The 12,142-nt window shown below is 38.7% G+C and overlaps 3 protein-coding genes across 5 annotated transcripts in view; 1 reads left to right on the forward strand and 2 right to left on the reverse strand.

Moving 5' to 3' along the window:
* Positions 1–2,112: 2,112 nt before the first annotated feature.
* On the reverse strand, positions 2,113–6,215 carry cntd1 (cyclin N-terminal domain containing 1). Its single transcript, XM_044337108.1, has 7 exons — positions 5,659–6,215; positions 3,710–3,785; positions 3,449–3,620; positions 3,207–3,369; positions 2,915–3,059; positions 2,552–2,648; positions 2,113–2,394 (listed from the first exon to the last, which is right to left on the reverse strand). Exons 1-7 carry the CDS (start codon positions 5,825–5,827, stop codon positions 2,281–2,283), a joined length of 936 nt encoding a protein of 311 aa, XP_044193043.1. The 5' UTR covers positions 5,828–6,215; the 3' UTR covers positions 2,113–2,280.
* Positions 6,216–7,417: 1,202 nt separating this feature from the next.
* LOC122970829 (cytochrome c oxidase assembly factor 3 homolog, mitochondrial) lies at positions 7,418–9,416 on the forward strand. The gene is made up of 2 exons (XM_044337109.1): positions 7,418–7,832; positions 8,812–9,416. Exons 1-2 carry the CDS (start codon positions 7,637–7,639, stop codon positions 8,913–8,915), a joined length of 300 nt encoding a protein of 99 aa, XP_044193044.1. The 5' UTR covers positions 7,418–7,636; the 3' UTR covers positions 8,916–9,416.
* wnk4a (WNK lysine deficient protein kinase 4a) overlaps positions 9,046–12,142 on the reverse strand; it is a 46,900-nt gene continuing 43,803 nt past the window's right edge. For all 3 annotated transcript variants that reach the window (XM_044337105.1, XM_044337104.1, XM_044337106.1), the window contains one exon: positions 9,046–11,424. In XM_044337105.1, the coding sequence (XP_044193040.1) occupies positions 11,422–11,424 (3 nt within the window). In that variant the 3' untranslated portion in view covers positions 9,046–11,421. The remainder of the gene's footprint in view (positions 11,425–12,142) is intronic.

Consider the following 12,142-nt stretch of genomic DNA (forward strand, 5'->3'; position numbering starts at 1 on the left):
CAATATGTTTGATTTCATTTGGAACACAGCTTCTCTGCATCGCCTTCACAAAGGGCAATAAAGTACAGTCTTACACCAGGCACAGGTTCGAGCATGTGGAAAGGAGAGTATTAAATGGATCCACCCATGGAGAAGCAAGCAAACAAACGCAAAGCCAAGATATCCTGAGGAGCAAGAACAAGACGAGACACCTTTTCAACAAAACAAACACTGAGGAGATCATAGACTCTGAATATCCCTCCGGTACTGAAACTTTGGACAACTTCCTGGGAGATACCACTGCTGTCCCACATCTTCCCAGACTTGTTACACTGTCCGGTAAATCTTAAAAGGAGGAGCTGGATGACAACTTATTAGCCTTCTGGCAGAGCACATATAGAGGGATTATATCACTGTTGAGACGACAGCTTCTCAGTCAAACTGTTCCTCCAGCCACTCTCACAGCCAACATAGCCTGCAGTCTTTCAATTCACAGTTATGTACATCAAGAAGTTCAGGTAGAGCACCTGCTAGTAGTGATGGATACAGTCTCACTCGTGTACCGGAGCAAACGAGGCAATCTCAAATGGCACCACTGCCACCTATCTCTGACAGAGTCAGCAGGGGCTCTGCGGCTGGCACTCAGCAGACAGACCGACATCTCTCTGAGCTTCAAAGCAGCTGGCAAACATCCCAGACAAGCCATGCTCCTCCACCCAGGCAATCTACTCTGGTCAACTGTGAAGAGGAAGCAGAAGCTATTCAGGGAGGAACCAGTTCTAACGAGGCCTCGAGTCCGAGGACATCTGGACAGCTAGATAATCTGAATGTGGTGATGATGACTCATGATGAAGAGCTAGCACACAAGCAAGAGGGAGGGGCTACTGCTGCCCAGGATGCTCAGTCAGTAGAAGAGATTGTATGCAGACCCAAACAAAGGATATCTATATGATGAATAGATATAATAATATATAATAATGTACTGAATAGCTATGACTTATTTTATGATAGTAATATGATCATAATAATCTTAATTTGTATAAGAATTAATGAAATAGTATGCAAATTAACTGATTGAATTAAAAGTTTCAAATATTAATAAAAGGTTTGGGTTGTTATGAGGTTGTATTATGTGACATTAATGTGTGATGTGGATTGACTCAACCTGGAGCATACAAAGAGAATAACTCAAAATTATCTCTGTAGCTGTCACTATTAGCACTTGGGTATTTGGAGGTACTTTATACCTGCACCCAGGGTGTTGCAGTGTATGCATTGTGAGGCCACCGAGGCACCCTCAGAGGCTTCTGTTGAATTATTGCCACTATAAATAGATTGATATTTATCAGCAAATGCTTTGATATGATTTATTTCAAAATTGTCCCATATTAGAAAACACATGGAGTTCAGATACAGCAGCCCCTTCAAGTACCGCTTTGTTCATTGGACAACATGCACAGTATATGAGCATGGCAGGAGCCAATCAGCTTCTTTGAGTGGTTAATTGATATATTGGCTTGTCAACTTTGTCTGCTAGTTCACTCCAGAGAGTTTAATGGATATGTCTGTGATAAAAGTGTCTTTCTGGCTGTATATGAGGTTATGCCTTCATTGTAAATATAGGATTAGTGAGTGTTTTAATATGTGTAACTTGACTTGCTAAATGGCAATATATGACTTAGCAAATTTCCTGTAGTTGATTCTTTTAACTGCTATTTCTCATATTTGGAAAATATTAGTTTCATTGTAACTGTGCATTAACATGTATTGCAATCTTTAATTAATTATTGAATCTTTATGTACTCAGTTCTCGTTTGAGTATAAGTATTGATACCCTGTGGACAACGTTTTATAGAACTTTCAGTGCAGCTAATTTACTGTGTAATTTACTAGTGTTCTGTTATACAGTATTATAGTTCATTATTGTAATATTCTTGCAAATATTAATGTTTTTGCAAAATGTCAGTTGCTGTAATAAGGCTGTGAGAGATCTAGAAAATAATGTATACAGACAGGTCAACGTTTTCAGTGTATTGTCACAATTTCAAAAATATGTTTTTTGCTATAAAGACTGTACAATTAAAATAACCTTGACATATTTCAGTCACAAATAATTATATGATAGAATTTAACTACTTTAGGAACCGTAGTGATTTATTCTTTTGGCACTATTTCATCACATATTCAACACACATCTAACCAAAGTGCATAGTTCATGTTCAGCATCAACATGTAAAACCAGGAAACAAACTTAACAGTAACAGCATAAAGCAGTATTCAGTGGATGAGTGTTATCAAAATTCAAGTTGATGTTAGAGGGCAACTGGTTCCGACAATGTGCATCAATGTCACATGAGCCAAATCGCTGATGCTCCTCCTTGAGATTCCTGTGATGTGGCTCAGTTCTCTCACTACCTGCAATGTATGAAAAGACAGAACAACAAAAACAGTTTGTATGGTTTATGCACCATACAATGCATCTGTGATTGATTAATTAACTGATGTCAGAACAAATGCTACTGTGAATGTATTAAAATACAGTTTTAATACTTTAAAATCACAAGTATTTCACCTGTTCCCATTTCCTGACATAGAGGATGAAGGTAGCCACCGCGATGACACCGACACCAAGAAGCATGCAGTCTTCAGTCACTGTCACAAACTTCTCTCTGTTTTTTTAGAGAAGGTTAATGCAGTCTTAATAACCTTACCCACCAAGAGTATTAGGTTCAATTCACTCATAAGGTATATGTGTTGCAAGGGGCCAAGCCATCAGAAACATGACAGCACGAGACAAAATTTGAAACCAAAACAACATGGACAGTTCTCAGCTGTTTGTCGTCCACTCAACTGCAAAACAAGCAACTTGTCCACTCTACCATGACTGTAGCTACCTGTCCCAAAACATCATGAAACATCAAGGAAAATGTGATACCTTTGTTCCCTGGGTGGGCTAAGACACTGAGTTGTAATCATTAACAAGGAGTCATAAATAGCAGTCCTCCGCAGGCTGATGAACTGGAGAACATGATGGCACAGGTGATACAGGTGTTCCACAGGGACAGACGGATCATTGTGTCCTATAAAAATAATAGTCACCACCGTCAAAGTCAGTACAGCTGTTCATAGAAATGATTATTGTCACATGACCCTGTTTAATTAATTTTTTACAAATTATTTTAACACTCTTTACATAAGTTGGTCTGTGTTTACACATGAAATCTTACCAAGCACCTCCAGAAGTATCTCCACATACATAAGAGGGTTAGTAGCATTAAGTCTGAATCCAAGCCCTTTCAAGACCATCAGCTCTGATTCCATGACAGTCTGCTTGGAAACACTGTGGCCGATCGAATGCAGAAAGCGCACAGCTGCATTGTTGTTGATCATCTATAAATCATCAGAGATCCTCTTATTTTTCATTTACAGGGTGCTGAAATGTATTAATCAAGCGCATCAAAGAACTTACATGACTGTGCAGAGACAGTTTGCTTGCAAGTTGGACGCAGGAAAAGACGATGAGGGGGAATTTCTCCTTGAGCTTGTCAAAAACAGCATCGTCATAACTTCTTGGTTCCTCAGCAGCTGCACCTTGAGGTATGGGTGTGGTGAACAAATCTGTAAGGTGCTTGACCATGAACCTGGGGAGGGGGGACAAAAATATTCACATGAAGACCTAGCTAAATGATTACAGTGGGCGAGGAAATTCTATTGTGCTGCTCCTTCTCACCTTTGAAGTAATTCAATAGCATGGTACCCGACCAGCGGATCAAGGCTCAGTTCTTTAGTTATAAGGAAGGTGAACTCTAAGCGACATCAGAGAAGGATGCAGGGCGTCAACAAAAGCAGACACAAAACAGGAAAATCATTTTCTGAGTGGAAGCGTACAGTACAGCATGTTGGGACAGAGCTGACGGATTAGACTCAAAGCATATCTGCAAAATGGAATCTGTAAAGCAATATCATGCATGCAGTAACACGGAGGCAGTAAATGTGTCTAGGCAATCTTATGTATCGTGACGCAGGCAGAGATCTCACGCAGTTCAGTGAAACGGAATCAATGGATTGAAATGTGTGCCATTACTCTCCAGGCGTTATCGGTTATTCACTGTCATTTATGAGCTCTTTATCAGCTCTGCTAATTGACCATATTGGAAATGAAAAACTATAAATATATAGCATCATTTGTCAAGGTACAAATCGTTCCCCTGGATGATGAAATAAAATAACACACAGGCCCAGATGGTCCAATAACAACAGGTAGTGAAAATCCTGATTTTTTTACATGGAATAACAGCTGAGGGTGGTGCAAGTAAAACATTTAACACTGAATCACAAACATGCTGGGTTCTCAACACCGCCCACCAGCCAAACACTGGCAAAATGATATCGAGACTGGCCAGCAGTTTAAAAGAAACTCAAGTATTTATCTGGAAGTTCCTCCTATTCAAAAATCACACCCTGCGTTGAAACTGTGAAAACGGTAAGTTACAGTACTTCAGTAAGCCGACAGTTATGAAAGCATCAGCGCTCACACCTGAGGAGGCATGTAAATGAAATAAGACGGAACTTCACACAGACTTATCCACGTTTTATTTGAGCTGTTATGTAAACTACAAGCAATCATTTGGATGTAGATTATATAAGTCATTAAAGCCTGCTTTCCATCTGCTCCTCTTCTCTGGTAGGGATTGTCTGCGGAGGTACTGGCAGCAGGGAGACTGAGGTATCTCGAGGAGTTTGTATTAAGAATTGGCCTCAGTTATGACAGGGCTCATAATTCCAGATGTATGAAAGACCTCCCAGTGATGACAAGGCACAGCGAGGCTTAGTGGGGCATTCAGAGATAGTCCTGTAACACAGCACTCCTACCTGCTGACTTAAATTATTCAAGGTGTTAGAGTGAGACAGCTCTGCCCCCAGCTGAAAGGATGACAACATGAAAACACATAGAGTACCATAAGCCTATACTTCTTTTAATGTAGTAATTAAATTAGTTGCAACCATAGAAGATACATGTTTAAAATCATGTTTTAAATTAGTTAACGTTTTCAAGTCTGTCTTAAAACAATAGTCAGGTTTTCTTGCCATAATCATTCCTCCTGTTCATACTGACCATTAAATTCCCTTCATAATGCACTTTCAATGTAAGTGAAGGGGAGGAATGAACAGGAGGAATGATTACAGCGATGAAAACCTCTTTTCACTGTTCATGTGGACACCTGACTGTTGTTTTAAGACAGACTTGATCAATTGTGAACCCATCCTTTAAATGACATGTAGCAGTGAAGTGCATAAATCGTCAGCAGTGAGGGCTGTCTAGCTGTTAATTGTCACAGCTGTGTGATATAAAGATCCGTCCGTAAAGATTAAGAACATGTTTTACCTGAATGCTTCAGCATAAAGCATAAAGAAAGCATACCTGAGCGAAAAAAGGTGTCGTTTCTTCAGATAACGGTTGAACGTCTCATGTTTGACGTTATAGTTAATTTAAAACGGATAAAATGTATTTCATACATAAAAATATCCCAATTTAACAGTCATTTGTCTAAAAAAAAACCATTTTGCATCATCCTCATTCGACTCGCAAAATTGTTACTGTGAGTCTGAGTTTCACTAAAAACAATTTGCTAAAAGCTTTGTTAGCTAAGTTCAAATGAACACGTAACCGTTACTCACCCATTAGTTTTTTCTCTTTGAAGTCTCCGCTACATTTTGATAAACTGCTGAGATTTTCTTTGTTTCTATTGTCAAGATTAGTGAGAAAATCTGAGAGCAGGTCATAAGAGGCTTCCCGAAACTTGATATTTGTACTTTGGCGTGGAGAACAAAAAAATCTTTTCGCCATTTAAGTTACACTGACTAAGCACAAGGTGCACTTTTAAAAACAGTTTGGAGTTCGGTATAGTTAGGAGTATGTTCACTTTTGTCAACAGTTGATACAGAAATACATTTAACAACAACAAAAAACAAACAAACTGAGACTTGTATTTTCCTGAAGATGGCGCTATTCCCGCAGGTTTCATCCGAGCGTCGCCTCGTAGGAACCAAACGAACGAAAGCTGGCACCGGGACTCATTTTGATGTTACACACTCCTGTTTCCGCCCAGCACAGATCTCACAACATACGGATCAGATTCTCAATGAGCATCGGACGCTAGATCTTATTCTTTTAGATTTTCTTCCAGCTCTCCCGTATTTTTTTTTTAATGTATCATGTTAAAACCATTAACTATCTTCAACCAAAACATAAAACATAAGTAACAAGTAACAACAATAATGTAACAAACGACAAAGACATTAAAGGAAAATATTTGAATCTTTACACATTTCTACTGTTTTAATTGCTTTTCTTCAGTCCATATAATGTTTCAATTTAGTCCCCGATTTCTATTTTGAATTGTTTTATGTGTGGTTTCTTTTTAGTTCATTTGCATTTGTGATTGTAATATTTCCATATAAGATAAAGAGGTTCAAAATAAACAGTCTTTCACAATCAGTATCATTCTTATCACAAAAAAATAGCTCTACTGTATTGTGGTCATGGGGTTCGTGCATGAAGTATAATTCATTTGCAGTTATTCACGTTGTATAATGAAAAACCCAATTTTTCGGGGTATTTCCAGATTTCATTGTCTTAAGAGGTACAATACAATTCAGCGCGCTTAAATGTCTGCTTGTTCCATTATTCAACGTGTACCGTGGATGTATACCATGGATGTATAAAGAGAAGGGTTAGAAGGTTTTTGTTTTTACATCCATATTGGGTGAACAGGGAAGCAACTGTAGCCCCCTTTTTTAGGTAGTCTGCCAACTGTAGACAATGCAAGAGGAGGATGATCTTAAATATACAGCAAACGCAGCCAAGGAGTTTTTATGACCCAGCAGTGGGATGCTCCTCACTGGCATTGTCATCACCTGACCTCAGTCCAGCTGAGCAGGTGTGTCACTCGCCGAAAAATCTGACCAAAGGCAGAAGTCCAGTTTATAGTTCAGGTCTGACACAGAATCCCCAGGGGAGATATAAGTGTTGTGTTGTGTTGTGTTGTGCTCTGAAGCTAACAGTTAGCCACGGTGGTGGGCAGGTAAATAATTTAAACTGTGTTTGGTTGGAGAGGCTAACTGGATAAAGTCATGCACACAACAAGACAAGCAGACCACGAACATAAAAGTTGGACTCAGCTGTACGTAACGTCGATGTGTACAGCATACATTTTACATAGTTTTATCTCCAAGGTGTGTAAAAGAAGTTATGAATCATTGTCATTATTTAGTCTATTTGTTTATTTATTTAGTGTAGCTCTCCTTAAATTGAGATGCGGCCGACACGCAAAACGCGCAACTTTTACTTTGAAGGCAAGCTGTCTCTGTTTCCGGCTCCCGACTTCCTGTTTCAATTTTCTTTATACAACTTGGATAATGGAACAAGCGGACACTGTAGCGCGCTGAACTGTATCGTACTTCTTAAGACAATGAAATCTGGAAATTTTCATTACTCAACGTGAACAACTGCAAATTAATTATACTTCATGCGCGGACCTCATATATTGTGGTGGATACTTGTTTTGTGCGTGACGTAACATGCACAATTGTTTCGTTGAATAAAGTTTTGTATTTAAAAAAAAAAAAAAAAAACACCTCATTGACTGCTGCAGACATGGCTGACAAGACACCGAAGGAGTCCGATGCTCCCTTTGCGACCAGGATAGACCCGATTAAAGAGGGTCTTTCTAAAGAGCAGATGTACTACATAAGACAGGTGGAGCTTGAGCAGTGGAAGAAGAAAACACAGAAGCTGAGGACACGAAACGTCGTGACAGGACTCGCCATCGGAGCGCTTGTTCTGGGAATTTGTATCCTTACCAAACGTCAACACAAGGTGAACTATGTAACTAAACGTTAGCTTAGCGCGCTAAAGTTACTCTGACCTCCCTGCATTTGAATCAGATAACAGTGTTTATCATCGCTCAACATGACACCTAACGCGAATTTATCCTCGCAGGTTGCATTTGAGACTTTATTTGCTGTGAATTATTCGAATAACTGAAAGATAAGGCTACGCTAACTTGTCCTCCATTCAATGAATGCTTAACAGCTAAGAGAGAAGTTCTGGCATAGCCAACCATAAATGGGGGTTCAAAAAAGAAAAACATAATATGAATTAGGGTTTTAGTGCATTAGCTAAGTAAAACATTAATGTTGTGTGTTTGAAACGGTTTCTTATTTAGGCTATTAATTAGCACCGAATATTATTTGCAAAGCACTCAATCTGTAGGTGTGCTACTTAGCGGATCTGCGCACGCGCACACATGCGCACGACCAACAATCTTGGGCTGTTTCCGCCTTTCGCGCAACCTTGCTGTCGGACATGCTGTCGAGACTTTATACTCATATATACATTTACGTCTACTATATGTGTGAGAATACTTGACAAAATGTATTTGCTTTCTCACTCACAAATGAAATATTTGTAGTGTACCATGATATATTTACTCATACGTAATGAGTGGAGTTGCTGGTATGTGAAACCACATAGAATTAGCATTGTTTACTGTCTTTATTGTAATAACAATAATAAAGATGTTATAATAGGGTATTTTAACTTGCTCCCCATATTCTTAGAGTATATATGGAGTGAGTAGTGGTGTTCGAGTATCAAAACCACATTCTTACATTACACTTACCCCTGTTTGTGGATTGTGAACCTGTCCTGTTATGGGTTGATCCGAAACACCTGGCTGACTTGCTGCTTGCATGTCATGTCATGTAATGTTTGTTCTAGTACACGTCTTACTTCCACATGTTTGCCTTGACAACTTGCTCCCCTGTTAGATGGCTACACATTTTACTCAGTCTCCCAGGAGCGGATCATGGATGAAATGGACGAAGAAGCCAAGCGTGCAAGAATGCAGGGACCTAAGACTGGTGCCAACTGAGATGCGTCTGTCCTGCACTTAACCAAGAAAGGACTTATGTGGACACTGCTGCCACTGATTCATATTCCATGAGTGGCTGCTGTCTTTTTCATGTTGAGACAGCGCTGGACTTTGTTTTTGTCTCGATTTGTGTAGGGTGATTGTGTGGTTCTGCTGCTGACTTTAAACTAGATGTGTCTTGATTTGCTCGCCTGTCAGGGGAAAGGACAGATCCACTGACCTCAACATGACCTTACATGCTGCCCAAAAGGCCCCAGACTGTAGAGTAATTACTACCATTACCTAACAAATTGCCAGCCAGTGCAGTCCGATCATCTCTTCTGTTGTGCATCCAATATGAGGAGAATATTTCTAAACCTCAGTCAGAAAATGATGTAAAATCTACCGTGGCCTTCAACACAAACAGAATGCCAGTGACAGCGATGAAATGACACACAGATCGTCCTGTTTATTTATGTTGATAAAGTGATCATTTGTAAAATAAAAATCTAATGTATTTGATTTTTTTTTTTTAATGCAATCATGACTATATGTAAGTATTTCTGCAAGAAAAAAAAACATTTGGTGAAGCAGTAAAGATGACAAAAGAGCCGTTATATTTACATTTGCATTTATTTTTCTCAAAAATTTGATATACAGAGTCTGATCTAGCCACCAAATCTGGAGAGTAAAAATATAAAATAAGACATTGTAAGGGAAAGGCACAGATTCAGCATGGCAGGACAGCAGCTTCAGAAAGCAATACAATTATATATTTACATTCAAAATTTTGAAATGAAAACTTTTTCTTTGAATATATTATGAAATTTGGAAAATCTTACAGGAGTTTAACTGCCATAACATTCAGTGTGTGTGTTGTGAATATTTTTATAAGGCAACAGCTACAGATTCACAGCTTGGACTGATTTATCTATCCCACAATATACTTCTTATTTTAACTGCGGGAGGGTATATCATCATTACTGTGATCCAATACGAAATATTGTGATCAAACATATTGTGGAGAATGTTCTCTAACTCCCTTATGGAAAATAACAGGAAAACGTATCAGCTCTTCCTCGAGTGAACACAGTTTTATCCACAAATGTGTTAAATTATTGAAAACTAAAATAGAATTTACTAAAGTGCACAAGGTGCTTGATCTATTGAAACAAGCGACAAAATATGATTTTTTTTTTTTTTGCTTGAGCAAGAATTAAGGTTGCTGAAATATTTTGTTTACACATAACTTGTAAACATTATCTATAAATGCACTCTACTATGTACACATTTACAATTGACAGGAAAGCCAGTAGTCTATAACCTAGGTGGGTTTTTCACAACTAATCAATACAAATAAATCCTTTGTTTGCATCTTAAACCAGCTATAGTATTTGAATATTGATGTGACGTCTCTACACAAGTCTTTTGAACTATTTAACCACATTTCTTCCCATTCAATGCTTTGGAAATTTTCTTTTTGCTGAAGCGAGCTACTTGCCAACATTTATAACTGTTGTACAACCATTTTTCTTTCTGAAACATTTTCATATATATGTGTTGACAGAAATGATATCTTTTCAGCGTACTGCTGTGGTGTCGTCCGTCACCCCTGGAAATAATTTCCACTAAAAATGTCAGAACTGCAGTCATACCTCTCCTGGCAGAGTCTAGTCATCTGATCTGGTGTCAAAATCACCAAAGGAAGTAAAGATGTACAACGTCATGTTTTTATAATACATATCTGAATAAATCAAACTGTACAATGCATCTAGACTGCTCTCATCAGCCCCTGGATGGCAGTAATCAACTCTACTAACGGGAGTGTATGAACTGTGCAGTCAGCAGGTGCCGAGACATCATTAACAAACTACAGCAAATAAGTTGTGAGATTCTCCATAATGTTGTTGTCATCTGTGTACGACAACCGTCAGTGAAAGTGTCAGAGCCTCACTGTGGTTCACGTTACTGTGTTCAGATTGATTAACGACAGTGAGTCAGACAAGCAGGAAAACAGCAACAACAACAGCAACTATCATCAGTCTGGGTCAAAGTCATAGGAAGTGCCATGACTTGACTGCGTTAATACAAAAAGCTTGCTCAAAGAAAACATTTAAATCAAACTGGGATGTGACATCTGCGGAGCGCTGTGGCAACCAGGACGGAGGTTGTTTCATTGTGAACCATTAGGTCTGACAGTTTATTTACAGGAGGGCAAAAATGAACTTGTCATTTTCAACATGAACCGGATTGGCAGGTATTCTGTGCTTTTAGCTGCATCAAATTCACCAGATCTGATGAAGGACGTAACAGTTCCTGTGTGAATCCAGCTTTACTGATGAGCTTCTATGCGTTGAGGTAAATGACCACTGGCAGAACCTTGTGATCGCTGGCAGAGGGAAGCAGTTTTCTGATCAGTGTGCCAGTGAAAAGGTTAAAGCGATCCTCCTACAGGACAGGTTTGACCATTGTAGTCACACTTCAGATGAGGTAGTCTAGATATACAGCGTGCTTGGCTGAGAGTTTATTACTATAAAGGAGAGATGGGAAAAAAATACACAAAGTGAGAACAAAACCTTTTTTGGTTGCATTTAACACAGAATAGTAATATGAAGTTTTTATGCAATGTCAATGGTGGAATGTTACTGAATACATTTACTCAAGTACTGTAATAAAGTAAAAATTTGAGGTACTTTAACTGAGTATTTCCATTCTGTGCTACTTTATACTTCCACTCCACCAGATTTATTTGACAGCTTTAGTTACTTTTCAGATGAAGATTTGACACAATGGATAACATAACAAGCTTTTAAAATACAACACATTGTTAAAGATGAAACCAGTGGTTTCCAACCTTTTTGGCTTTTGACGTCTTACAAAAAGTAGTGTGTAGTCGGGGTCACATTTCACATGTCTATGAGTTGTTAACAGATCCAAAAAATAGTGATTTTTCCCTCCGAACTTCTCTCATGGTTTCATTTCAATAAGTGTTCAAATGATCCAATATTTCAGCAAATTAAAGATTAGAGAAAAAGTTCAAAAACTGAAAACAGATTTGTGTATCAGAACTTTGTTTTTTCTTCTTTCCTCTCCCATTAATCATCTCATAACCCCTCAGATTTATCTGGTGACCCTTTTGAGGGACCCGACCCCTGTATGAAGTAGTTGAAACTAGCTCCACCTCCAGCAGCTACAACAGTAACATGCTGCTCTAACACTGATGCTTCAGTATTAATAATCTAATGATC

Source organism: Thunnus albacares, chromosome 20 (genome assembly GCF_914725855.1).
Source record: "Thunnus albacares chromosome 20, fThuAlb1.1, whole genome shotgun sequence".
Taxonomy (NCBI): Eukaryota; Metazoa; Chordata; class Actinopteri; order Scombriformes; family Scombridae; genus Thunnus; species Thunnus albacares.

Coding starts and splice junctions, on each gene's coding strand:
- cntd1 (XM_044337108.1), bottom strand. CDS start 5,827: ATGGCGAAAAGATTTTTTTGTTCTCCACGCCAAAGTACAAATATCAAG. Junction 3,621..3,709: donor GCTATTGAATTACTTCAAAG/GTGAGAAGGAGC, acceptor CCCCCTCCCCAG/GTTCATGGTCAAGCACCTTA. Junction 3,370..3,448: donor AACTGTCTCTGCACAGTCAT/GTAAGTTCTTTG, acceptor GATGATTTATAG/ATGATCAACAACAATGCAGC.
- LOC122970829 (XM_044337109.1), top strand. CDS start 7,637: ATGGCTGACAAGACACCGAAGGAGTCCGATGCTCCCTTTGCGACCAGG. Junction 7,833..8,811: donor AGCGCTTGTTCTGGGAATTT/GTATCCTTACCA, acceptor CTCCCCTGTTAG/ATGGCTACACATTTTACTCA.